General features: G+C 37.3%; 1 protein-coding gene across 1 annotated transcript in view; it reads left to right on the plus strand.

Moving 5' to 3' along the window:
* Nucleotides 1-1168: 1168 nt before the first annotated feature.
* Nucleotides 1169-25419, plus strand: part of CARM1 (coactivator-associated arginine methyltransferase 1) — a gene marked incomplete at both ends in the record, with an annotated part of 40650 nt that continues 16399 nt past the window's right edge. The window contains 5 exon segments of the mRNA XM_008949482.1: nt 1169-1290; nt 3290-3293; nt 9161-9264; nt 9455-9559; nt 18526-18636. Coding sequence (XP_008947730.1) covers nt 1169-1290; nt 3290-3293; nt 9161-9264; nt 9455-9559; nt 18526-18636 — 446 coding nt within the window.

Here is a 25419-nt window from a genome sequence, read left to right on the forward strand (position 1 = left end):
ATGTACATCAGCAGTGTATAGTTAGCTTTCTAATGAGCTTTTGATAATTTTATTTATTATGTTTCTTGCTTTTCAAGATGTGTATTTCCTTCCCCTTCATTATGGCTTTCCTTTAGTTTTTTGATTTTGCAGGCTTTTTAGTATGTCACAGTGTATCACTCTTCTGTGTTAATGTTTTTTGAACTTTTGCTGTTAGTTGTCTTTTTGTATCTGTTTTGCCTTTTATTTAACCTTTTATTAAACCTCTTATTTTTTCTAGTTCTTGTGTTTCTTTGGGGCTTTTTTTTTGCCTTATCATTTATCTCCAGAAGGATAAAATATGTGTGGTAGAAACATAATAAGCATTTCTTGTCAGTAATGTAGACTAAAATGCATGAAAGAATGGTCCAGGGATACTAAGTCCTGCAGATTTGCTGAATGGTCCAGGGATGCTAAGTCCTGGAGCTTTGCTGATGAAGTGATGAATATACATACAACACAACCCCTCCATAATTTAAAAGCTGACAGACTTCTACTGAGACAGCGTGTGCTGATGTACTGCACCACTTAAGCCTCTGATACTGGATCCCCTCCCCACGGAGCACAGTACATGGGCTTGCCCTCTACTGCCTGTCCCTAGCTTTGAAGTATTACATGTTCTTCATTGTCAGAAAAATGGTGTTATTTTTTCTCACATGGTAGGTTTAGTGATAGTTGTCATACATAGTATTGTACATAGCTTATGTTTACTGGAAAAAGGTAGTTTACTTCTCCTGGTTTAGTCAATGTAAGTGATCCCTAACTCTTCACCCTGCCATTTAATTTGTCAGAGCATCGTCCCCAGAGATTATCAGGACATTGGCACATAGGATTATGGAAGAAAAGGAAGTAGAAAAAAATGTTAGTTTAAGATATTGTTTGGTTCCAGGTAAAAATTAATTTAGTCAGCTCTCTTTCTTTCTTATAAGGACAGGGCAACTTCAGGAAACAAAAGATGATAAGTAGGATGGAAACTAGGTCACTGGAAAACTGGCTTAAGAAATAACATGTCAGAGAAAGTGTATTTTTGCCAGGTTGTGTACTTCAGATCCATGTTTATATATGTTGTTAGTCAAAAGAGACATCTAGTTCTTTATATGGTTTGGGCTTTAACTACAAAAAGTTTTCTGAAGTATTTTTTTCTCTTCAGCTGATGGAGTCTGTGTGTTTAAATGCTTGGTTAACAGAGACACTGAATACTGTCGTGTGGGAAAACAGTCTGTGTTAATTACCCTGGGATACAACAGTGCCTTGCTCCAGTTCAAGTCAGAAGCTCTGTTTTACATTGCCTATTTAAATATTACCTTTCATTATGCTGATTTGTGCCACTTCATTTGCCTCTAACCTGCTCCAGCTGCCTTTTGTGGAGATGGACCATTCACATAGTGGACATAATATTTTTGCAAACCAACTGCAGATAAATTTTCTAAGAAAGAGAATGCAGATAACACATTTATATGACTAAGCTTCATAAACTCTAACTGGTAAATGTAATGCTTTTTGAGGGCAAAACTCTAGTAACTGCTAGATGTTATGTGGTCAGCCTGGCACTTGTTACTCCTTATTCAGGACTTGTCTTGCAGATATGTTTGTCTGCGTAGATAATTGAGGTGTTTTAACATACACCTGCAGTTCTTAGTATAAATATTTTGTGTGTAGTGATGCTGAGAAAGAAACTCAGTCTGTTGTGAAAACTTGATGGAATGCTGAGATATGTATTTTTATACTTCCACATGCATCATATTTTTTTAAAATCCAAGGCGAAAAGTTTCTCTCAGTGCTCTTTCCCACCTTTACAAATAAATATTTTAAAAAGATCCAGCTAATTTCTCTACAGCTCAGTATTTTCCCTGAGAGTAGTGCCTTGAAGATAGAACGTTAAATTCAGTCTTCTCTTAAGCTTTATTCTTTGGTGATCTGTGTTTTATTTATTTGTATATCTACATATTGTGAAATAGATGAAAATGGTATAGATAAATCTATTTATTATTTTTGATTGCTTAATAACATCACAAAATTGAATGTTTTATAAATGTTTTTCTTCTTTAAAACTCAGGGGAAAATAAATTGAAATGGCCTGTTAGTCCATGCAACAACTCATTTATAAAATTACAGGAATATAATGGATTGGTCAAAATAAAGTCTGTTCACATTAAATGGCAAACCTGTTGATATCAAAGGGAATGTGCTGGGTGCTGCGTTAAGCTGGAAGTTACTTGTAGGACATTGTTTCCCTATGCCATAGAATAGCTTCCTGGTACCTTCTCCTACATGTAGAGTATATCAAATAGCACTTAATCTTGAGTAAGTGATATGTTTGTTTGCAAAGAAGTCAAGGCCATAGAGCAAAAATTAACCTTTTGGTTTTGCTGTGTAGAAGTGTTGGTGTTATGCCCAGTTTTCTATATTTGCAAATGTGTATGTGTGTTTAATAAATAGAAATAATGCTGTTATTAAAAATGGACTTAAAACACCTTTTTTATACATTAAAAGTATTAGTAATGAAAATGCATTATAGAAGTCTTAGTTTTTTTAAGTCCTTTGTCTTTTAGGAAGGTAGAAGAAGATGAGGAGTGAGGAATGGGGAGAGAAGGGAATTAACTCCCTGCCTGTGCCCACACAGAGAATTGCTGTTCTGGTTCCAGCGTTTAGATAGTCATAAATCATAGACTGTATCTTTCATTTCCTGCCAAACATATGTTAAACATCTGAGTAGGCTCAAGCAAGCAATAAAAATGAAAGTTAGTAGCCTACAGGCTTTTCTTTCAAAAACAAAGATCATTTATCTGTAACAGACCAACCAACCAGTCTTTAACTCATCTGTGGTAGACTTGGTATGTAGCTTTCTACTCCTTGGTGGAAATGGCCTGCTTGATTTATCATGGAATTAATTGATTGTCCTTTTTACTCTTTCAAACCTCAGAATCCTGGTCTCCAGTGGTTTTCATAGCTCATTCAGGCATTGGACATGCCAATAGTTTGCATCTGTAAATATTGTTTTACAAACACAACTCACCTTGAAAGTTGTCTGCCAACTGTAATAGCTGTGCCACATACATGGAAGCACAATGCAGATGGAAGAATAAAAGCCTTATTTACAGGCTTCAGTTATCTATAGCATGCAGTACTTGTGGCTCTCCACATACTGAGCTAGAGACATATGAGTCTGTATATGTAGATATATATATATGTGAAATATATTGAAGGCATACATTGAATTTTATATGTGTAAATGTACCCGCTGTTTCTGCAGTATAATCAAGCAAAGGAGCATGGTATGTCGTTTGGTGATTTTTTTTTTTTTAATTACTATTTCATGTATTAGCATATTGATCTAATGAGCTGTGATTTCATTTTCAAGTCACACGATCCAGAAGGAACATTTGTAGAACAGAATAATTGGTGCTGAGACCTTGATATGCAAACTATACTCATTTGGGAAGGAAGCAAGAATGGAGGATGTGTTTACTTTGAATTAGACCTAGTCTGGTCACTTAAACTAAATGACCACTGACTGTTGAAGTTTATTCCTGGAGTGTATATTTTGGTTTGATTTAATCCAGAAGTATTCCAGTTATTGTGTACTGAGACCACTCAGTTATGCAAACAAAAACACTGTAAGGGGGGATAACAAATTGATATGCCTCAGTATCCATAGGTTGCAAGGAAGCTGTTCAGCAGTTTAAATCTAAGAATTTGTGAGCTAATTTAGAAAGCAGTTAAATTCAGAAATGTCTTTAATCTTACAGCTTGAAGCTCTTGTGGAAGTTTATTGCATAAATGAAGAGGGGCAACTTGTTGAGAGAATTTATTCAATGCATTGACTATAATTGCACCTCTGCAATTCACAGTGATTGTGAAGTCCACCATTTGCTAGTCTCAAAAGACCAGTAGGAGATTCTAATATTAGAATGACTTAAACAGAAAGGTTTTGACTTCTAAACCAAACCATAGTACTTGTACAATTGTAATCTCTATTTTTTTCTGGGGCACAAGCCATGGTTCTGTGTCATACTTCATTTTCTAAATTACTCCACTGTCACAAAGTGGCTCTAAAATTTGTAGATGCTTTCTTTAAGCTAATTCACTTCTGTGGCTGTCCCAAACTCTAAGTGGGCATTAGGAGTATGCAATAATCAGTTTGATGCGTTCAGCTTCAATGGAATTTAGTGTCTGATAATAATTTTCAATAGCAAAACTGGAACTGGGGACTGTGGTCTGCAAGCACAAATACCTATCATGTGATTTCAGAGACTATTTTGGAGTCTGTGTTCAAGTCTTACCAGAGAAGGCTGCCAGCAGTCATGCCTCCTGCTGTGTCGATATCTGTTAGTCTCGCTGTTGAAACATCTGGGTTTGTCATTGTTTCATTCTCTAGTTTTCTATGCCATTGCTTTTCTTGATCCAGTTAGAGGCTGCCATTCACAACTTCTGTGGTGCTCTCACTGAGTGTGTTCAACGTGGTAGGATCTAAAGGGAAGCTCAAGACCTAATCACTTATGGCACTGTTCTCACATTTTATTTCTCCAGGCTTTCCTTGAACATTTTGCTGGGAATGATTTTATCATTAGTATTTTAAAAGTATTGATTGGTTCTGATTCCTGGGAGGACAAAATAAAGGGAACTGGGAAAAGTTTTTGAGTAACTGGTAACCCTGGTTTTTGAGTAACTGGTAACATTCTGCTATTTGCATTGGAATTATTTTGAGCTGTTTTTTTACTAGTTGATATTAGTGTTTGGCTTTTTAGATATGTTTGATTTTTTTTTTCCTATAGGCAAGTAGTTTAGCATAACTTTCCCACACTTTTGGAAAAAAATACTATGTGAGGGATTTTAAATGTCTAGATTTTTTTTACTCCAATTTGCTAGATCTGAGTACTGCTAGATCTGCCTGCCTGTAAATTACAGTTTTGCAGTTCCAATTCTGTGTTGAAGGTGGTAACATGCCTGTATTGGGAATTGTTCAATCATTCAGAGTGTTTAAAAATCCATTTATTTCTAATGTCTTGTGTTCTGATATGACTGGAGGAGATTTGGAGTGGATGGGTGACTATCCGTGGATAACCAGTGAATAACTGTTTAAATATTTATCAATAATAATGTTACATATTATTATTGAATATTGGATAACCAGTGGATAATTGTTTAAAACAGAGAGTACCTAATTTCTGTGAGGCAAGGTATGTCTTAGGAAATGTTTGCAGTATTTTGAAAATTAATTCAGTGCTACTGGATAGTGCTTTTCAGGTGAGGCATGTCTGTGCCCTCCAGTTCAGAAGAGGCTCTTGCTAAACACTGCTATTTTTTTATGTACCAAGACTTTAAGCATTCTGGCCACTAGAAGACACAAGTGAACCACCTGAATCAACCATACTAACTCAGTATTTCCATTTCATCCAATTATACAGTACTGAGCCAAATAATCTCCCTTCATTAAAGTGTAATTCTTATATTAAATTTTTTTTTTAAATAAAAAGAATCCATTCTTTTGACAAAGAATGAAAGGACCTAATGTTTCTTAGTTCAGTGGTTCTCAAAGTATAGTTTAATTGCAAGAGCTTTTCAATATCACAATAATTTGTACAACCTTCATTTAAATTTGACTAAAACTTAAAAACCCATTTATATTTCTGTTGTCCAATACAGCTCAAATGGCTATTTGAAAGAAAGTGAAACATTTATATTTAGATAGTTTGTAATGCCATTTTATGAATAACTATTCTTTTGGTAGCATCTTTAGTGTGAGATTGACACAGTGGGGGAAGCTTTCTCATCTGCTAGTTCACGTTGCTTTAGAGAGTGGTTGCAGCTTGAAATGAAAGTTACTCCTTTAATACTCTTCTTGATAATACCAACTGTTTTATCAGTTTAGCTTAATTTTTATTTTATAAGAATGTGAACCACTTACTAATAACTGGAATGAAGAAAATCAATTTTAGTTAGGATTTTTAGCTTGGATGTGATACAATACTTTGCTTTCTGCTTACTGAGGAAAGCATATGTTATTTGTGCTAAAGTTAGAAAAGGTTTTTGCTTTGGGAAAAGTATGACTTGGGAAACTTTTAAAAATGAGATCAGGAACATGTAGCATTCAGTTCCTGATGAGGAATAACATAAGGCCATCGGTCATATTTCCTCTAAAAACGCACAACTGATTGAGTCCACTGTGTACTTGTTGATGTCCTTGTTGACTGAATTTCTGAGCATCTCATTCTCCTATGCTGGCACTTGAAATTATTCACTTGAAATGATTGTGTCTAGGACAAAATCGTTCCTGTTGCACAAGCTGAAACTCATTTTAAAAGTTTGAAAGAAGACTGCAGAAACTCACTTATCAAGTAGCAGTGTGGTAATTGGCCTAGCCTGCATGTTGGGATGTAATGTTCTTGACAAAAGGACACAATGCTGACTGAAATATTAGTAAATGAGTCGTTAAAACAAAGAGAATCCCATTAGTCTAATTTGTTGTGTTTATGGCAATGCAAAACTGTGTAACTGTTTGAAAGGTATAACACAAAGAGGGAAATATTTTGGATAAATTTTATCAAACTGGTGTGAACCCAGGGATTTCTGGGAGCTTTTTCTTTTGAGTCTGTGTGGTGAATGCTGTTCAGATTTTACTGGGGTACTTGTAATAGGCATCACTGAACTTCTGAAGTCTAATACTTACAACAGAATAGAAGCAAGAAGATTTTCTTCCTCATTTGGAAATATTAACTTCAATCTCAGATATCTTGGATATCTGGCCTTGATAAGTTTACTATAGTTTTACGGCATGTTTCACTTTTTGGCAAATCAGGCATTTTATTATTTGGCTATTTTGCAACTTTATTGTTACAAATGGAAGACTCTATCCCACATTTAACAGGAGACAGTCTGACCTGTCTGATCATTTGATCTGTAGATTTGTGGTAAGTTATGGACTTACTCCTATTCAGTTTTTCCAAACTTGGTCAAAGTTATGACCCTACACCTCTCATCATTTGCAAGCCAAATTCACTATTTAATGTAGGTGCTGCTTTTTAATAGTAGCCTGCAGCAGATATTGCAAAACAATGCATGAGCAGCACTTCTCCATAGCTGTTATGACAATCTCCTTAGATCAGAACATCTAACAGCTGTTGGTAAAATAAATTTATATAATGATTTATTGCAAGTAGCATTGTTTTTGATCGCTGCCGCATGGAGTTTGAATTTTATTCCCTACTGAGTTTTCTTTCCCTTATTTTGTGTATGTTGGTTTGTTTGGGTGTTTTTTTTCCTTCTGTATCCCCCAGGAGCCATCCAGATTTATTAGTGGAGGCTTTTTTGTCATTGTTCTTCCTTCTCCACCCTTTTCCCATTTGGAGTAGTGAGACACTCCATCTGTTTTGAGCAGATGGGTGAGTTGCACTAAGTTAATAGCTTGCGTTTGTGTGTCTGTGCCTTCTGCTGCTAGGATAAGCATTTTGTAAAGAGGAGTCAGTGCAGCAGTTCTGCTTTTGAGGGAGGCAACCATTTGAGTGACAATTTATTAGGAATGGAGTATGAATGTGCCTGCAGAAGTGCTACAGGGACCTGGGTTTTCTGCTTTCAGTTTTGGGGAAGGGAGTAGGCCACAAGAGACTCTAGAAGCAGGGCTCTTTGGAAGGATGCTCCTGTTTGATTACAGGCATCCGTTCTAGCTGGCTTTTATTCCGTTTCTATGCAGTTCAGTTTTTGGACTATCAGTGTAGTAATATTTTCAGAATATCTGTGAGAAGTTATCAAACAGTATAATTGTTCAACAGCAAATTTTAGTTAACTAAGGTGTATAGCTAGTCAAAACTTTACTGTCAAATGCCTCTTTTTCAGCAAGTTGCAGCTTTCTGTCAAGGCAAAAGTTTCCAGATTAATTTCTGTCTTCAGATTTTAATTCGAAAAAAAGGTGGGGAAATTAGAAATAAATCCCAACAGGCTTAGTTTTAAAATAAAAACACTGGAAGTTACTTTTTTTAAATGTTCTTTGAAATTATTTGCAAGTTGTTTTTTAAAAAAAAATTTCCTCAACAAGATCCTTGTGGAGGCACTTTAGCTCACAAGAGCAATTTTCCTTGCCTTCTCAATGGCTAAGGAAAAGGGAGAAGCTGACACTTTTCTTCTGAAAGCTGGTAATTAATTCTGTGAGATGAGTTTTGCTGTAAAGAAGTGATAGAATATGCACTAGGCTCTTTTTGCTGTTTCCTCATAGCTGCCTGTATGAACATTTTTATCACATGGTGCACCAAGGAACCTAAGGAAGCATACGCCTTACTGGAAAGAGAGTTAGCTGTTGTTAAGTAAGAGCTTGCATGCAAGCAGTTACTGAAGAGTACCAAATGAATTTAAACAATTTTCCAAGTTTCTTTTTGACAGAGACAGTTTGACTTGCTGGATTTTTTTTATTTTGTGTGTGTGTGTTATGGACCATAGAATACAACTCAATACAATTTAACACAATCCAATTCACATCAAAGAGTTTAAATTAAAGGAGTTAAAAGAGGACATTTGATTAGGTTAAAAATGCAGGTGTTTTAAAAGCAGTATAATTCACAGGTAAACAAGTGCCATGTTGTACTTCCTGCAATGACTGTAGGTCTACTAGATGCATCCAGCACTTGGGCAAGTTTTGCAGCCTTTTCCTCTTTGCTGGAAATAAACTTGTGTCTGGATTAGCTAATACAAACTAGATTAGGCTGTCTGGTCATAGCGGTCTTCATTCCAATATTTTCCATTATTTTCAGAACATCCAGATGAAAGAGAAACATCTGTTGGTTTGGGGAAGCTTTCTTTTTGCAGAGCAGGTGTTTGAGGTACTGAAAAGTTATAGATGAAAAGGCAATACTTGTGAGGCTTACCTCTAGCCTCATGAACATCAGGTCATTCTTGTTGAAGGTATTGGAGGTATTACTATGCATGAGAAGGAGAAAACAGGCTCAGTGCTGGCCAGATCTTTGTGACAACTCTTGTCTGCTTAATCAAATTTTAAACTGTTCTCTGTGTGTTTGGGAGCACCATAAGCCAAATGAAGCATTCTTCTCAAGTATGACTGACTGTATTCTTACCTTGTCATTGGACATTTATCTTAATTTACTATCCTTATGTCTTTTGCTATGTTTGAGTCTTTCCTATTTTTCTTTTCCAGAATACAACACATTTTCAAATTCACTGAAGAGGTGCCATAGCCAAAAGGAGAAATCTGTGTTTAGTGAGCAAACAGATGAAGCATCTGCTGTTGAGTATTTTCAAGTAATGAAACTTCAGTGCCCATTTGTGAAATCTAAGTTACTGTTTTTAGCTTGACTGGAGTCACCGGGTCCATTATAAAGATAACTTAAGCTTATTCAGAGTGTGGTCAGGACCTTGGTAATTTCAAGTACCAAGTAATTTGAGGTAACACTGATAGAAGATGGGCTTTTTTCCTCTCTTTTCCTTTTAGTTTTATGGCTGGCTGTCTCAACAACAGAATATGATGCAGGATTTTGTGAGGACAGACACTTATCACAGAGCTATCCTACAGAACCGCATAGATTTTACAGACAAGGTAAGGTCTGTTTAGAGTCCTAAATATTCCAGTATGCTTCTTAGGGTCTAAACTTCAACTTGCTCTGTAGTGCAGTGCTGGTCAGACTGGAGCCTTTTCTCACATGGGACTTTGTGCATGAATGTTCTAACTTGTGTGTGCTTTATATTATCAATGTTATTGTCAAGTACATGGATGAGAATGCTTGATGATGATGGTACATCCTCAGGATGAATGGTGCCAAATATGAGCTACAAATCACTCTGCTGTCTTCTGTAGACAATCTGGGGACCTACACATACATATTTTTTGACATTTTTGGCTGTTGTCGTTACCATTTCGCATCTTGGAGCTCATGTACAGTATTAGTTTCCTTATCTTAACTGTTGACTGTGTATTTGCTATTGTGCTATGTAGTCTCTCACAAATACCTGCAAAAGGATTGCGGATTATGTTTCTGGAGGTCTATACTGAATGTTTTTGCACCCCACATTCATTTCAAACCGATCAACTACGTAAGTGGCTGCTGTGACTCCATTTGTATAAGAAAACAGTGCAGGAATTTACAACTTCAGATGCCAAAAACATGTCTAAAATATGTACATAGGTCTTGAAGACTACTGTAATGAATGTAACATGATTGTTACTTCTTTATCTAGTACTCTGCTTCTTGCATTGTCCAAACCAGATACATCAGGAAAAAAAAAAAAAAACAAACCAAACCAAACCAAAACACCAACTGGGGAGATGTGGGATAGCCTGCCTCCCAGCTACAGACTAAGTTGGTTTTTGATATTCTAATTTTAGGGTCCTTGAAATGCAAAATACAGGACTAGTATATTTTACAATTATTTTTTCCTTTTTTTTTTTTTTTTTTCTGTTACAATTAGTCACAGTAACTGGAGACTTTCTGGCTCTCTCCAGAACCAGTCCCCAAGCACACTTTTCTCTGATTCCACTCTTAATACAACCACAAATTCCATAATATAATCACGTATTATTCAGAACGGTATCTCCTTTAGTAAAATTTTTGATTTATCAGCTTTCTAATTCTGTCATTTTGCTTTTATGTTGTAAGGCAAGGGAGGATTTTCTTTATATCTTAAATATAAAGAAACTCATTATATTACTCATGTAATTTTTGCTGTGTCATTAACTACTGGTGAGTCCAAAAGGGGACTATGAGGATGATTAACGTGCTGGAACATCTCTTATGAGGAAAGGCTTAGAGACCTAGGGCTGTTTAGCCTGTGGAAGAGAAGGCTGAGAGGGGATCTTATCTAAGTTTGTAAATATCTGAAGGTCAGGTGTCAAGAGGATGGGGCCAGTCTCTTTTCAGTGATGTCCAGTGACAGGTCAAGGGGCAATGGGCATGAACTAGAACACAGGAGGTTCCATCCGAACATGATCAAAGACTTCGTCACTCTGGGGCTCATGGAAAACTGGAATAGACTGCTCTCCAGAGAAGCTGTGAAGTCCCCTTTGTGGAGACTGGAGTTTCAAAACTCTCCTGGACGTGCTCCTGTGTAACCTGCTTTAGGTGAACCTGCTTTGGCAGGGTGGTTCAACTAGATAGTCCCCAGAGGTCCCTTCCAACTCCTACCATTTGTGATTCTGCGATTCCTTTATTGTGTCAATTTTTGTTCTCTCTTCATACACAGTCTTGCTTCTCAGACAGTGCTCTCAGTCCTTTCTGTCTTTGTATGAAGAAATTGCACATACCCTGTTACCATTCTTGCCGTCTTTCGCAGTGTCACCATTAATTCTACAGCACATGTTTTGAGAAGGATTAGCAGGAGTTATGCATGGGAGTGTAGACCGGGCCATACAATTCATTTATATTGCAGAATTCTGAGTTCCTAGTTATTCTTTGCAGTACTTCTCATAAATCTTGACTTTTTTTTTTTTTCCTGGGACTACTCTGTCCACTGAGCAACAAATTCACCAAAGATTCATAATGGTGCCTAGGCTCTTTGTTGTTGCTGATGATGATTCATTTAGAAAGTGGATGATATGTGAACAGTTCCTATTTTCTGCAAACTTATATAAATCAGGAATGAGTGTATCTGTGCCTTTTCCAGTGGCCTACCTTCACTATCTCTCTCTGTTTGTTAAGCACTGTGCCAGCTGCATATCTTATCTTGCTCTGACACTGCTCATGTCTCTCAAAATAATAGAACCCAGCAAAAAATATTAGACAACATGAGACCTTCTTTAAGCAAGTAGACAGTCTGTAAAGCAGCCTAGGAGGAATGTTTTCTAGGTCTCAGAATGTCATCTGAGATCATGTGAGACCTGTTTACAAACAAAATGGATGAAGAAAATGAACCTGCAAAAAATATTTTTTTCCCCTTGGTGTCATTTTTTGGTCTCATTTTCCTTTCCTTTCTCTCACCGTTCGGTGTGCATTTTCTCTAAGGCTCTAACTTAACTCACACCAGAACAAATGGCTGTACTACATCACAGAAAAGAGTCTTTAACATCATATTATACAGCAAGTACCAAACAAAACATTTCCTTTGAAGTGTGTGGCATATTTATAGCTGCAATAAGGAGAGCTGTACATGTGAAATTTATTTCAGTTGTTTTAAGATAGTTGTGTTTTAACTATTAATTAAGCTTAGTAATAAATTCAAATGCAGCTGATAATTTTTCTTTGCCATATTTAACTATTTACTTTCTTAGAAATTAAACAAATCTTTATAAAAATGAAACAAACAGGTTTCAGTCTCTGTGCTTTCTTTCAGGCTTGAAACAATCCGCCTCTCATATTTAATTCAATAAGGTTAGTAAACTAGTTTTGTGCACGGGACTACTCCAGTATGCTGTATGCAACAGGGTCAAACCCCAAAGCATGTGGTATCAGATGATCCTAGCTGGGTAAGTGGAGCTAATGTATCATTAGTGGATTAACTGTATACTGGAATATGTAACATGATTACAGGGTGAAAGGAACAGCAGAGAGAGGATTTTATTTGCCATTAGTTTCTTGCCAAATAGGATGCTGCCATGTTATCATGCAGGCAGATCTACCTCTATACATAGTATATCCATTCAATTTTTTGCCTGCAGTAAAGAAGGCAAGTTTTGCATAGTCTTTGCCTCTGTAGAAAATCTTGCTGCCATGCAGCAGAACAGCTTGCATGCTTTTGCTCTAGGTTTATTTATTTTCCCAGCTGTTGGAGGTGCCTTGGCTTTTCTTCAGCATGCCTAATAGTAAGACTATTACAGCCTGCGTGCTGTTGACCACCCACCTCGAAAGTGATCTCTCTTTTTCCTGATTCTGCTAAGAAATGGCAATTTTCAGATAAATTTAGCAGAAAAACAATTGAACTGCCTACACTGTGGCAAAATGCTTTCCCATGAGAACCTGAGAAATCTATTGTGCTGAGACTTGATCTGTTGAAAATACAGCAACTGTATCCATCCTACATCTACAAATTGTAAGGCAGGCAGAAATATTTAATGATGGCAATGAAGAGATTAAAAAAAGGCAAACATTATATCATTATTTTTATATCTCCATTATTGGAAGTTTTATTCAATTATTTAACTTTGCTGCATCCTTTCCTATTTTGTAGTGATTTATTTTACAAATGTTTTCACCTGTAGTGAAGAGATACCTGGTGATAAAATAAATTTTTTTTCTTATTCTAGAAAATAAGTTTGTTTGGTTTTGAAAAAAAAATTTGTATGAGAAAGTGCAACAGCTTTTCTGAGTTATGCTGGACAAAATTAATTCTTGGACCCTTTGAGAGGGTTCTTGGTGACGAATTCAAACAGTGTCTATCAGAGGTAAGCTAGTTTAGGACAAACTGTGAGTAGTGCTTCAATTGACCATTTATATCTTTTGAAGCTCTAAAGAGTAAGAAGAACTCAGAATCTAATGAATCTGAGGCTGGACTTATCACATTAATGTGGTAATTCTTATTTTACAAGATTATTTTACAATTATTATTTAAGTCTACTTTACAACTTCTTTTACTAAATTTTACAGTATCAGTGTAAGTAGACTGTTTCAAGCTGAGTAAAGGCTGGCACATTTCTGCTTTTGACATTGTCTTAGGTTCTGAGCCTCTTGAATTTTTTAATTTGTAGTCAATTTATTAATAGTTTCTTGTAAAGGAGAACAACTAGAATTACAATATCTCGAATGATCCTAGGTGAAGGATCATGCAAAACAACCACTCATATTGTGCAGGCACAGGCTAAAAAAAAAAAAAAAACAAAAAAACCTGTATATAGTCTTGCTGATACACAGTAATTTTGAATCATAAATGGCATTGTAGTTATACGACATGTTTTGCTTTTAGTTTTATGTTTTGGCCCTGTTGTTGCTCTTCTTTGTTTGACCTCTGCCTTCCACCCCTGTTACTGAAAAGGGCTCTTTAGGAATTTCATTGTGCAAGTACTCAAGCATATAAGCGTGTTTGCACATGTGAGAAATTCCAATTAAATTCACATTGGGAAAACTATTATTCTTTGTAGGTGAAGGCAGGAGCAGTACTGAACTGTGGTCAGGAGGGTAGGCTGTAGGTTATTCTCGACTATGATTTCTGATAATTGCTAAAGTATCTGAATTCGCATGTCAAAATAAATGCTGAAGCACATACAGTCTACACCTTTCTTCTCAGTATGCATGACATCATCATCACCCAACTATCTGTCTACTGTTTATTTTGAAATTCTACTTTTCAGAGAGAAGGATACTAATACCATGTATTATTATTCTACAGCACTTTGAATTAATTACTGCTTTTACAACTCTGCTCGGATGTTTCTCCTATCTAGAAGGAGAAAGGCTTTCTGTAGAAGATGCCAGTGAAAATAGCAACACTATTTGGGGAGCAAGGTGTGCTCTTGCAAGTTCACCGGATTAAAGTAATTTAGGTCAGGAAGAACCTCTGGACATCTATAGTCCAAACCTCATCTGGAAGCAAGACCAACTAGACCAGATTGCTTAAGGTCTGTCCAGTTACATTTTGAATGGATCCAAGGATGAAGGTGCCACAGACTTTGTATACAACCTCTTCCAGTGCCTGACAACCCTCACAGTGAAAAAGCTTTACTATCTGTTGGAATTTCCTGTGTAACAACTTGTGTCCATTGCCTCTTGTTCTGTCACTGTGTCTCCTTCAAGAGCAGTCTCTCAGTTTTCTCTGAACTCTCATTAGGCAGATGAAGACAGGAGTAAGCTCTCCCATTACCCCATTCCTCATGTTAAAACTAGAGAAACCAATTTATCTCTTCTTTTTTCAAGCCTCTTTTCATATTTGCCCTCCAGCTCCCTAATTATCTAGGTGGACCTTCATGGGACTTGCTGCAATTTGTCATTTTCTGACTTGCGCTGGGAAGATCAAAACTTGACCAAGTACCCCAAGTGTCATCTTAGAAATGGCCATTTCCAGACCTCTGCTGTTTGCACTCTTGCTAATACAGCCCAGTATGCAGTTGGCCTTGGTTGCTAGGGCTGACTCCTATTCAGCTTGTTGTCCAGTAACAGGTGGGACCTTAGGCCTCCTTCTTTACAAAGCTGCTGTCTAGCAGTTATCCCCGTACTAGAGGCTGGAAATATTTGTTAGCAAATTCAGTAGAACAGCTCTCCTGCTTATCTGGTTGATTACTAGCATCAGGAAATTATCAAGACGCTCCAGAAATCCCCTGGGTTTGTTGTGCCCCACCATACCACCCTTTCAGTAGGAATTGGTGTGGTTGAATTTCATGATAGTAGGGCCTATGATCATGAAGTTCCTCCAGAGGGCATTGTTTCCTTCATCTTCTTGATCAGGTGGTCTATAACATATGCCTACTTCAATAATATCTATATCCTTACCCTGTATCTTGTCACCCTATCCTTAAGCTCTCAGCTCATTGTGTATTCCCAAAGTGCCAGGCACTTGAGTCATTCCTTGATAAAGTACAACCCTTCCTCCTACCTTCCCAACATATCACTCCTATTGGCCTGTAGCCATCCATTGCAGCATTAGCTGTGCAAGCTGTCCCATCCTGTCTCTGTAATGCCTGTGGAGTAGAAGCTGTGCATCTGTGCATGGACTGTGGATTCATTGTGTTGGTTTCCCATGCGATGTGTGCTTGTGTACATGAATCTCAGATGACTCTCCTCTTATGCTGCTTTTACAAAAGGTGCACGAGGACCCTCCATTGTGCTGTCTACTGAACTCTTCCGTTGTGCCTTCACTTCTCTTCAGGCTATGATGACCTTCAACAACATGTATCTAGTTTTTTAGCGCTCCGTGTTATGTTGGCAGAGATACCCTTGCCCTGCTTTTTTTTCAGATGGTCCTCTGTCTCTCCTGCAGTCTTCATTGCTCCAGAAGATACTGCACTCATAAAAACTGAATTTCTGTCTGTGATAGCAGTGGCACAGCCAGGTGTTGCTGCTCAAGACTTTTGCCTCTAGAAAGCATCTGTGAAGATCCTAAATATCTCTTGTTCAGCCTCCCCAGTGGTTCATAGTCCCCTCCCTTTCCACCCATTCCACTCCATACCCTGTGGCTCTTCCCAGTCAGAGCCCACCTCACCCACAGGTCACCATTGATCCTAGCCTTAGGGAGACCCATCAGCCATTCTGTACAGCCCAGCAGTGGCACAGCAACATCTTCCCTCACAAGTTATGTCCTGGATTAAAGTCTTTGGTGTGCCAAGGGATGTGGAATATGTAAGACTAGCAAGTCTTACAGGGCATGCCTATGTCTTGTTGTGCAGCTTGCAGCAATTCCCACACTGAGTCATACATGGTCTCTGAATTGCCCCTTTCTTCACTAAAAACTGGAAAAAATGCTACTTCTATGTCAGCTGCTTCACCTTGCTCTGCTCATTTGTATCTTCACAAGAGTCTTAATATAGGTCAGGAGTGACCTTCTGAAGTGAATTTCTATCAGTTCATATTGTGAAGTGGTCTCAGAGTGAACAAGCTTGATTAATTTTGGGTGAAACTGTACTGGACTAAAGTAGAAGAAAATTAGTCGTAGTAAATCATTCAGAAAAAAAAAAAAAAAGTTCCAATACAACTGTCCTACCTGTTCATGTAGAAATATGTATAGGATAAGAAATGGCAACAAAACTAGGCCTGGTGCAAAAAGTTGTAGTCCATGGGATTTTTGATGTTGAGCTTGAGCAGTTGACTCTTCCTTATACTTTACATATACGCACAGAGAGAGAGCACTACTGTACTTGTGATTCCCATTGGGTACTGAGAAATAGCCAGTTAAACCTTCTGTCAGACCTATAGTTCAATGAAAGTGGCCTTGACTTCTCATTCTCCCCCTCCCTACTTGTGTAACTGATACTGTCACTTGATGTTCTGAAGAGCTGGTTCTTCTGGGCACAGGGAGAGGGAGCATATTCTAACACGGAGCAAAGCACAGAAACAAAAGTGAATGTGTAACAACCTCTCATCTGTGATACAAAAAAATGAGCTTAATAAAATCTTTCACTAGGAAAGAAAATTATTAAAGGCAAGCTTATGGCTTCTATGCCAGAGTTAAAATGATGTGCAATATCAGAAGCAATGTTAATTTATTTTGCAGTGCAGTAATTCTGTAGCACAGATTCACATTATGCACAGCAGATTAAAGCCATGTACATTGGTCTGCATTCTTTAATACGTAAGCTAAATGTCTTGCAGGAGGAGCAGAATGTGCCCTTCATTTTGAGAGATTATTTTTCTGTAAAAATTATTCTCTTTGAATACACATTTTCACTTGTATTTTTAAAGGCTGGTAAGCAATGTGCATCATATGAAAATTTGGGGTTGAGAAGCAATAAAGAAGAGGGGTAGCTGGTGGTACGCTAAGCTGAAGTATTACTCTGTATCTGTTATATTTATGTTTCTCTGCTCTCGACTCTCGAGACTGGATTAGAGCTGCTTCTGGGTTTCATGGTTGAAGTGCTTTGAAATATCAGATTCCTGTTCCAGGTGGCTTAAATCACCCAGTGGTTTTCTGAATTTCATATCTTGGATCAAAATTTAATGAGAATTTCAGCCACAGAGACAGGAGAATTGTCACTGCTCATTTTCCATCAGGCACAAACTCACAGGAGGAACCTGCATAGTGAGCTGTTCTGTGAGATTTTTCTCAAAGCTGGTATTAAAATCTGGGGGAAGCAAGGTATTAGCCTAATTCTGCTGGGCAGTATAAAAGTGAGCTTTGCATCACAGATCACATCAGTCACATCATCTTAACCGTTCCTCCAGCGGCTGGCTTTTCTGTCAGTGTACTTATGCATGTGCTGCAGTTTTAAGTCACGTGTACAACAGAACCAAGCTATAAACTAGAGGCTTGTCTGGACCCTTGCAACAGTTGATGGAGTTGCATTACACCATGTATTGAAACAAAGTTTTCAACTCTTTGAAACATTTCAGTCAACATTTTGGCTTGGGGAAATTGGGGCTTCATGGTTTATGTTTAACTGGGGACCTTTGAGAGATACAACATCGTGCATGCAGTGCAATTAAAGGTCTAGTACTCACATCAGCAAGCAGAACCAATATTTGAACAAAGATCCATAAATTGGTTTTATCCAAGATAATTCCACATCACAGAGTGATTTTTCATTCACCAAAAAAAAAAAAAAAAATAAAAAAATTACTGTTGTGTCTTCCCTCCTTCCCTAGTGTATTCAGGCTATGCATTTTCAAATTTTTTTCCTAAAGAAACTTTGTTACAAAAATCTATTTCTTTCAAACCATAACCATGTATTTATGCTTGAAAGTAATCCACAGTCTTTTGAAAATGTGTTGTTTCTGCCAAAATAAAGATTAAGGGCATTAAATCTCTTCATTAACAAGCCCTTTTTTATTTTTTTTTCTTTTCTTTTTTTTTCCCAAGCTAAATTAGTAATATTTTTTCATGGTGCCAGGCTCACTAAATGCAAGGTACGGCTATGAAAATTTAGTCAAAAGAGGTGTTTGGAAGTGACTTTTGGATTATTTTGTTTCTTTTGGTCTGCCTTTTGTTTTCAAGGTAGTCCTAGATGCTGGCTGTGGATCAGGAATCCTTTTATTTTTTGCAGTGCAGGCTGGAGCTAGAAGAGTCTATGCAGTTGAAGCCAGCTCAATGGCAAAATATGCAGAGGTAAGTGTTTTTCACATAACCTAAGTGTTAGAATGTTGTAGAATGAAAATTTTAAGAGAGCTAGAGCTGTGCACCGAAAAGGGTAATGAAGGCTTCAGTGTGATTTTTCCAGCTCAGGTCTTCAACAGGCAACACTTTTTGGAAGAAAATTTTTTGAGATGGTCTAAATATTCTAATGTGTCAAATAAACCATATGATTTTTTTTTTCTCTGAAAAACAGTGGACAGTCATAACTGTAATTAAACTTTTTACTTAGAGAATGGAAAGAAAAATAAAGCGTATTTTTTTTGTTGGGTTCTGTGCAAAAAATTTTTTCTTTCCCCTAATACTCTTTGACATCTGTGTGATTGGACAGTTGCTCAAGTTTCCTGCTATATGTGATCAGTGGAGTCTTTCTACTTTCTTATAAAACAGTGTTCTAATACAATTTATAAAAACATTAAGGCACTTGAAGCAGTGTTTGTAACTAAATGACTTAGGAGAAATTCACTTCCTAAAAAGTACTAATCCTAAAGAGCAGCAACAGCAAAAATCTCCTCACTTTTTCTCACAGTCTGTGCTTATTTAGGTGAACATCAGAATGTATGGGGAGAAGTGTGAGCATTATTGTTATAAATTTTGTCAACACTGATCACGTCTATCTGAGTTTTAAAAATAGTTTTAATATGAAAGATGGTGAAAAGTGGTGAAGTGGAGGAATTTTAATATCATACCAAGAAAAAATTTGCATTATCTGTATGTTGGTTTTTCTTTTTGCTTTACTAATCGAGAATATATATCTAAATATAAAATGAGCAACTTTAGGAGTCTGCAGTTTCTCTGAGTCTACACAATGAGCATGCAGTGGTTCAGTGAAAGTTCCCTCTGTATACCCTGCTGCAGCAATCCAGCCTTGCTCTTGGTGAAGGCTGGAGAACACAAATTGTCAACTGTAACATCATGAAGGAAATGCATTGCTATTGGAAATCAAGATAACCTGTTTAGGTCTTAAAGAAGAAAATATAAACATTTCTATTTCTCTCCAGATAGAAATAGTTATTAATGTATAAATCCTGTGTATTTTCTTCATTCTAGTTTAAACACAGGTTGCCATAATCTCCCCATTACATTTTGCTTGAACTTATGTACTGAGGAAAAATTGTTTCATACAATCATTTTCTATTTCCAGTTATTTATGTTGCTGTTGAAATGTTTTCTTATTACATGTATATTAGTTCAGAATTCAGGAGGATGTACTAGTCTAACTTAGCATATATGTACTGAAAGAGCATTTATATTTTCCTTTTACAATTTGAGTAATCAGAAAGGTTCTTTGTAAATAAAAGATTTTTTTTATTTCTGACGTCTCTAATTTTGTCAGACCTATCAAAAGAAATATAATTGCTTTTCTTCTGGGATGGATGAAATGCTTAAAATTATGATTGATAAATAGCAAATAATCTTTGATTGATAAAGAGAAGTGAAGAATGTTAAGCAGCTAGAGATACTGGTCAATAGTGGCTAAAACATAAGTGTGTCAGTTTGATAATTCATAGATATATGGTCATTTTGTTCTATTTCCCCAAATGGGACTCAGTTTTTATAAGAAATATAATAGAATTCTATAGTCATAGTTGTTGTGAAGACTTGTTCACTCATGAACTGTTGCAAATCAACTTATCTATTAACACATAGTATGTTTTAAGAATTTAAGTTTATTCGGCATGAAGATGCTTAACCTTAGGTTAGTATTCCACAGTGGGGTTTCATCAGTACAGCTTATCAAGTATCTGGATTATGAGAAGAACATTACTTGCCATCCATTTCTTCTCACATTTCTGTATAGATTTATTACAGTTTTCATCTGTTTCAGATGTGAGTAATAGTGTTGAATGTGAGATTAACAAGCCTTGTTCCTTTTAAATTTTTTTTCAATTTTAATGCAAAACACTTAAAACCAATACAATTTATATGGACTGAAGATAAATTCTATTTGAACAATGCAAATTAATGCTGTAATACCTTTTACTGAGAGATTTGTTTGGTTTACAGTAAACTCCCCCTTATGGTTGAAGATTTATTCTAAAAGAATAGCATTAAAAATGTAACACTAGAATGCAGTTACCAGAAATCAGTTGTCTCTTTGACAGTATTGAAAAACTGTGTACAGTAGTAAAATATCTAAAAAGTATTTTGGAGGGAAAATTCATAGGAGCTGCTGTAGTAGGAAACATACTGGCTGTTGCTTAATCACTCATTTATTTTAAACATTCACTGGAGACTATCTCATCTATGTGTCACTGTGTTCTGCGTACTATTTGGGCAGCTTTTGCATTGCCACACAAAATGCTTGCATTTCTGTTTTGTTCCATGGCCTCATCAAGCTGTTCAGAAAAGCTAGACACACCTGAGTCTGTTATGATTGTCTCTATGTTTAACGTAATCCCAGTGAAGCTCATACATGTTTAGATTACACAAATTTTATTTGTATTTAAACTAAAAATAACAACATAAGATTATATTATATAATACATATAATTTTTAAATGCAAATCATTATTACAGTCCAAGGACTGTAATATTTCTCCCCCCTTCCAGTAGTTTGTTGTTTTTCTACACTGAAAAGAGCAAGATTCAAAGGAATTTTGAGTAGTATTGTCACATTTTGTTTACTTTCATGTCAGTCTGCTCTATCTATTGGATATTAGCTTTTTACGACACAGACAATAGATTCTGCCTGGCATTTGTGTATCCAAGGCTTACCTGCTATCTTTCTTTCCTGTTTCAAAAACTTCAGCAATGGAGACAGAACCCCTGTGAACATTTATCATGACTCTGCACCAGTTTTTCTTGTGTTCTGTGACTCCCTGTTTTAGATAAGCAACTGCTGCCAGCTGACTCCTGCCACATGCAGTCCATGCTAGAGAAAGAAATTCGAAACAGGTCTTCACTAACAAACCAGTTTGTAATAGGGAGGAAATTGTCTAAAGTGAATGACAGACAGTGCTCTTCAGCGGTGCGTGCATGAAATGTGAGGTGGAAGCAATCTCAATCTGTTAATTTCACTATTGCAGTAAATCCTCTGCCCTTTTCCTTGCAGAAGAAATAAGGCAGAAAGTGACTGGTGCTGGTACTCATTTTGTCTAAACAAGAAATGTGATTCTAAGCACTTATCTTGGACCAAGGGGAAACATTAATGTTAACAGACTGGAAAAACATGTATGTAGGGCACCTGGATAAATAGAAAGAAAGTGCTACTGTGCGTGAGGAAAAATTGATTTCATTGTGGAGGTCTGATAGTGATAAGATCATGCGAAGTAAGGATAATTAGTTCTGGTGAACTGCTTTTCCATTGTGATATGGGACATGAATATTAAGCCATTACATGCAAGACCGCTATTTAATCTGTTGCAATAGCCAAATGTGAGGGAATTAATTTAATGGAAGACAATTAACCTTGAGTGGACTGTGTTACAACTCCTATGACTGTGCTTATGTATGGGTGGACTCCGTTCACTTGTGAGACATATAAAGGAATTCAGAAAAACATTTAATGTGCAGTGGGGACAGTCTGGGAAAAATTCTGTCCCAAGCACCATGATGTTTTCATTCGTTTGATATGTGGTTTTTAGGTGATACTTGTGTGCACCTTATCATCTACTGTCTGATAAACAAACTTAACCTGTTTGTGTTTTCTATTATTTAGATTAAAAGACTTCAATTGTATTTAATAGCATGGTAAATTGTCTGCTTTCTCATCTGGCACATCAAATTCTGTGTGGTAGGATTTATATGGGACAGTGATAGTACATACCAAAAACAAAAGCAGGGTAGATTCAGACTAGATATAAGAAAGATGTTCTTTACAGTGAGGGTGGTGAAACACTGGAACAGGTGCCCAGAGTGTTGATAGATGCCCCAGCCCTAGAAACTTCTAGGTGAGGCTGGACAAGGCTGTCAGCAACCTGATACACTTGAAGATGTCTGTGCAGACTGCAGTGGGGTTGGACTGCATGACCTTTAGGGGTTCCTTCCAACCCAAATCATACCATAATTTGATGATTTTATGAAAAAAAAAAAAAAAAAGGAAGCAAGCTCCCCAAACATTTGCAGTATGTTGCCATTGCAAAAGGCAACTGTGTAAAAAACCTGAGAGCCTATCAGTTTATCTCTCAGGTAAGATGGGCTGTGGCTTTCAGCTGTTGAGCTCACTACAGGTGTATATATGTAGACACTTGGAAAAACCACTGCTCTTGCTGCTGAGAATATGGTGAAACAGTCATAAGAAACAATGTAATAGAAGTACAGAGCTTTACAAGTAGACTTCTCCAGCCTAGAAGGCAACCTTTCCTGCAACACTCTTACCTCTAAATTGAAGAGATACAGATTTGATGGTTGCACTCTTAGATGGATAAGGGATTGGCTGAGTGGCCGTGTCTAAAAAGATATAATGTCAATGGTTCAGTGTCCAAGTGGAAACCAGTATACGGTGGTTTCCCTCAAGGGTCTGTACTGGGACCAATACTATTTAATATTTTAGTCAGTGACCCAGACAGTGGGATTGAGTGCAAGTTTTCAGACAACACCAAGCTGTGTGGTACGGTTGATAGGCTTGAGGGACAGGAGGCAATCCAGAGGGACCTGGACAGGCTTGAGGAGTGAGCCCATGAGAACTTCATGAAGTTCAGCGATGCAGGGCCCTGCACCAGGGTTGAGCAGTCCTCGGTATCAGTACAGACTGGGGGATGAAGTAATTGAAAGCAGCCCTGCAGAGAGGGACTTGAGGAACTAGCAGATGAAAAGTTGGACAATGTGTGTTTGCAGCCCAGAAAGCCAGCCATGTCTTGATCTGCATCAAAAGAAACATGGTCAGCATCAGGTCAAGGGAGGTGATTCTCCTTACCTACTCCCCTCTTGTGAGACCCCACCTGAAGCACTACATCCTGCTCTGGAGCCCCCAGCACAACAAAGACATGGAGTTATTGGAATAGATCCAGAGGAGGACCACAAAGATGATCAGAGGGCTGGAACACCTCTCCTATGAGGACAGGCTGAGGGAGATGATGTGGTTCAGCCTGCAGAAGAGAAAGCTCTGAGGAGACCTTGTGCAGCCTTTAAATACTTAAAGCAGGCTTATAAGAAAGACAGAAGTTTTTTTTATCAGGGCCTGCAGTGACAAAGAGCAGTGACTTTCAACTGAAAAGAGGGTAGGTTTAGATTGGACATAAGAAAAAGCTTCTTTTATTAGCATGGTGAGACACAGGAACAGGTTACCCAGAGGAGCTGTGGATGTCTCATCACTGGAAATGTTCAACATCCAGTTGGATGGGGCTTTTAGCAACCTGTTCTAGTGAAGGTGTCCTTGCCTATGGCAGGGGGGGGTGGACTAGATGACATTTAAAGTCTCCTTCCAGCCCTTCTATGATTCATACACGTATATATGTTTTCACTGACATGAGTCCTCTGAATCTTCTACGTAGTGGGAAGAAGTAACTCTGTTTTATTTTTATCCTCCAGCATTCAGGATGTTAGTAAGTTTAATTACAGCAGAACTTTCAAACACATAGTTCTTAAGCATCTCTAAAAAGTATGTAGTTGTACAATTAGATAGAAAGCCATTGGACTATCTGTATTTCAGTATTAAGGATGCTATCATCCTGCTTCCTCTTCGGCAGAGTTCATGTAACAGTGCTCACAGAGATTATCTTTTCGATCTGTGTGAAATACTTTGATCTGTTTGTTAACTTTGTGAGTCTTTTGGCAGTAAAATTTTTTGTTTCCAGGGCTTTGGTTTTGTTCAGGAGGAATCTTGCAGAATTTTGTTTGGTCTGCAGAGAAAACAGATTCTTGATTTTAATTAGGGAGGGATCTTCGTGTCAAAATGTAAAATATTTTATGATATTTTGTAGTGTTTCATGATACTTCTGGGAGAGGTCATATGGAAAATGCTTGATTTGTTCATAGATCTGTGTGATCCATGACATCAATTTTCAGGCTTATGGAATGGTTTGGCCTCTTTTTGTGCATCTGTTTTATTCAGTGAGAGACGTTCTTTGTCTGGATATAAAACTAGACCTTTCATGAGGAGACATGTGTGTGAGAAATTTCTGCTTATCTGTATGTATTAAAAGAATAAGTTTTGATCTGTTTTTGTTAAACAAACCCTTACTATTTTACCAAAGACTTTTGAGGATTTAATTTTCATGAATGTTGCATTAGGAAAGGTAAAGGTAAAAAATAGCCACTACACCAACATGGCCACATTTGGGCACAGGCTGATGCAACTCAGTGCATCTCTCAAGTGAGTGCGTGTATCAGATACAAATTTAACTTTATATTTTGTTTTAAGGTATCAATTTTATCCTCCATCACTGTTGTGGTCTGTACTCTCCTAGCCAGCAACAAAGCAACCACACAGCTGCTTACTCATTCCTACCCCTGTCCAGTGGGATGAGGAGGAGAAAATACAGCAAAAAGCTTGAGTGTCAACACAAAGAACAGGGAGGGCTCACTCGCTGATTACAGTCATGGGCAAAAGCCAGACTTGACTCTAGGAAACAAAATCAATTTACTTTAAACAAATCCACCAGCAATTCACCAACTGAATCAGAACAGGGCAGTGATAAATACAACCAGTTATTAAATAGAATCATAGAATCCTTTAGGTTGGAAGAGACCTTTAAGATCATCAAGTCCAACCGTCAAGCCAACACTACTAAGTTCTCTGCTAAAACAGAATCAGAATCAGAATCTGTCAAGGTTGGAAGGGACCACAAGAATCAACCAGTTCCAACCACTCTGCCAT

The sequence above is a fragment of the Merops nubicus genome, unplaced genomic scaffold (genome assembly GCF_000691845.1).
Source record: "Merops nubicus isolate BGI_N331 unplaced genomic scaffold, ASM69184v1 scaffold15201, whole genome shotgun sequence".
Classification (NCBI taxonomy): Eukaryota; Metazoa; Chordata; class Aves; order Coraciiformes; family Meropidae; genus Merops; species Merops nubicus.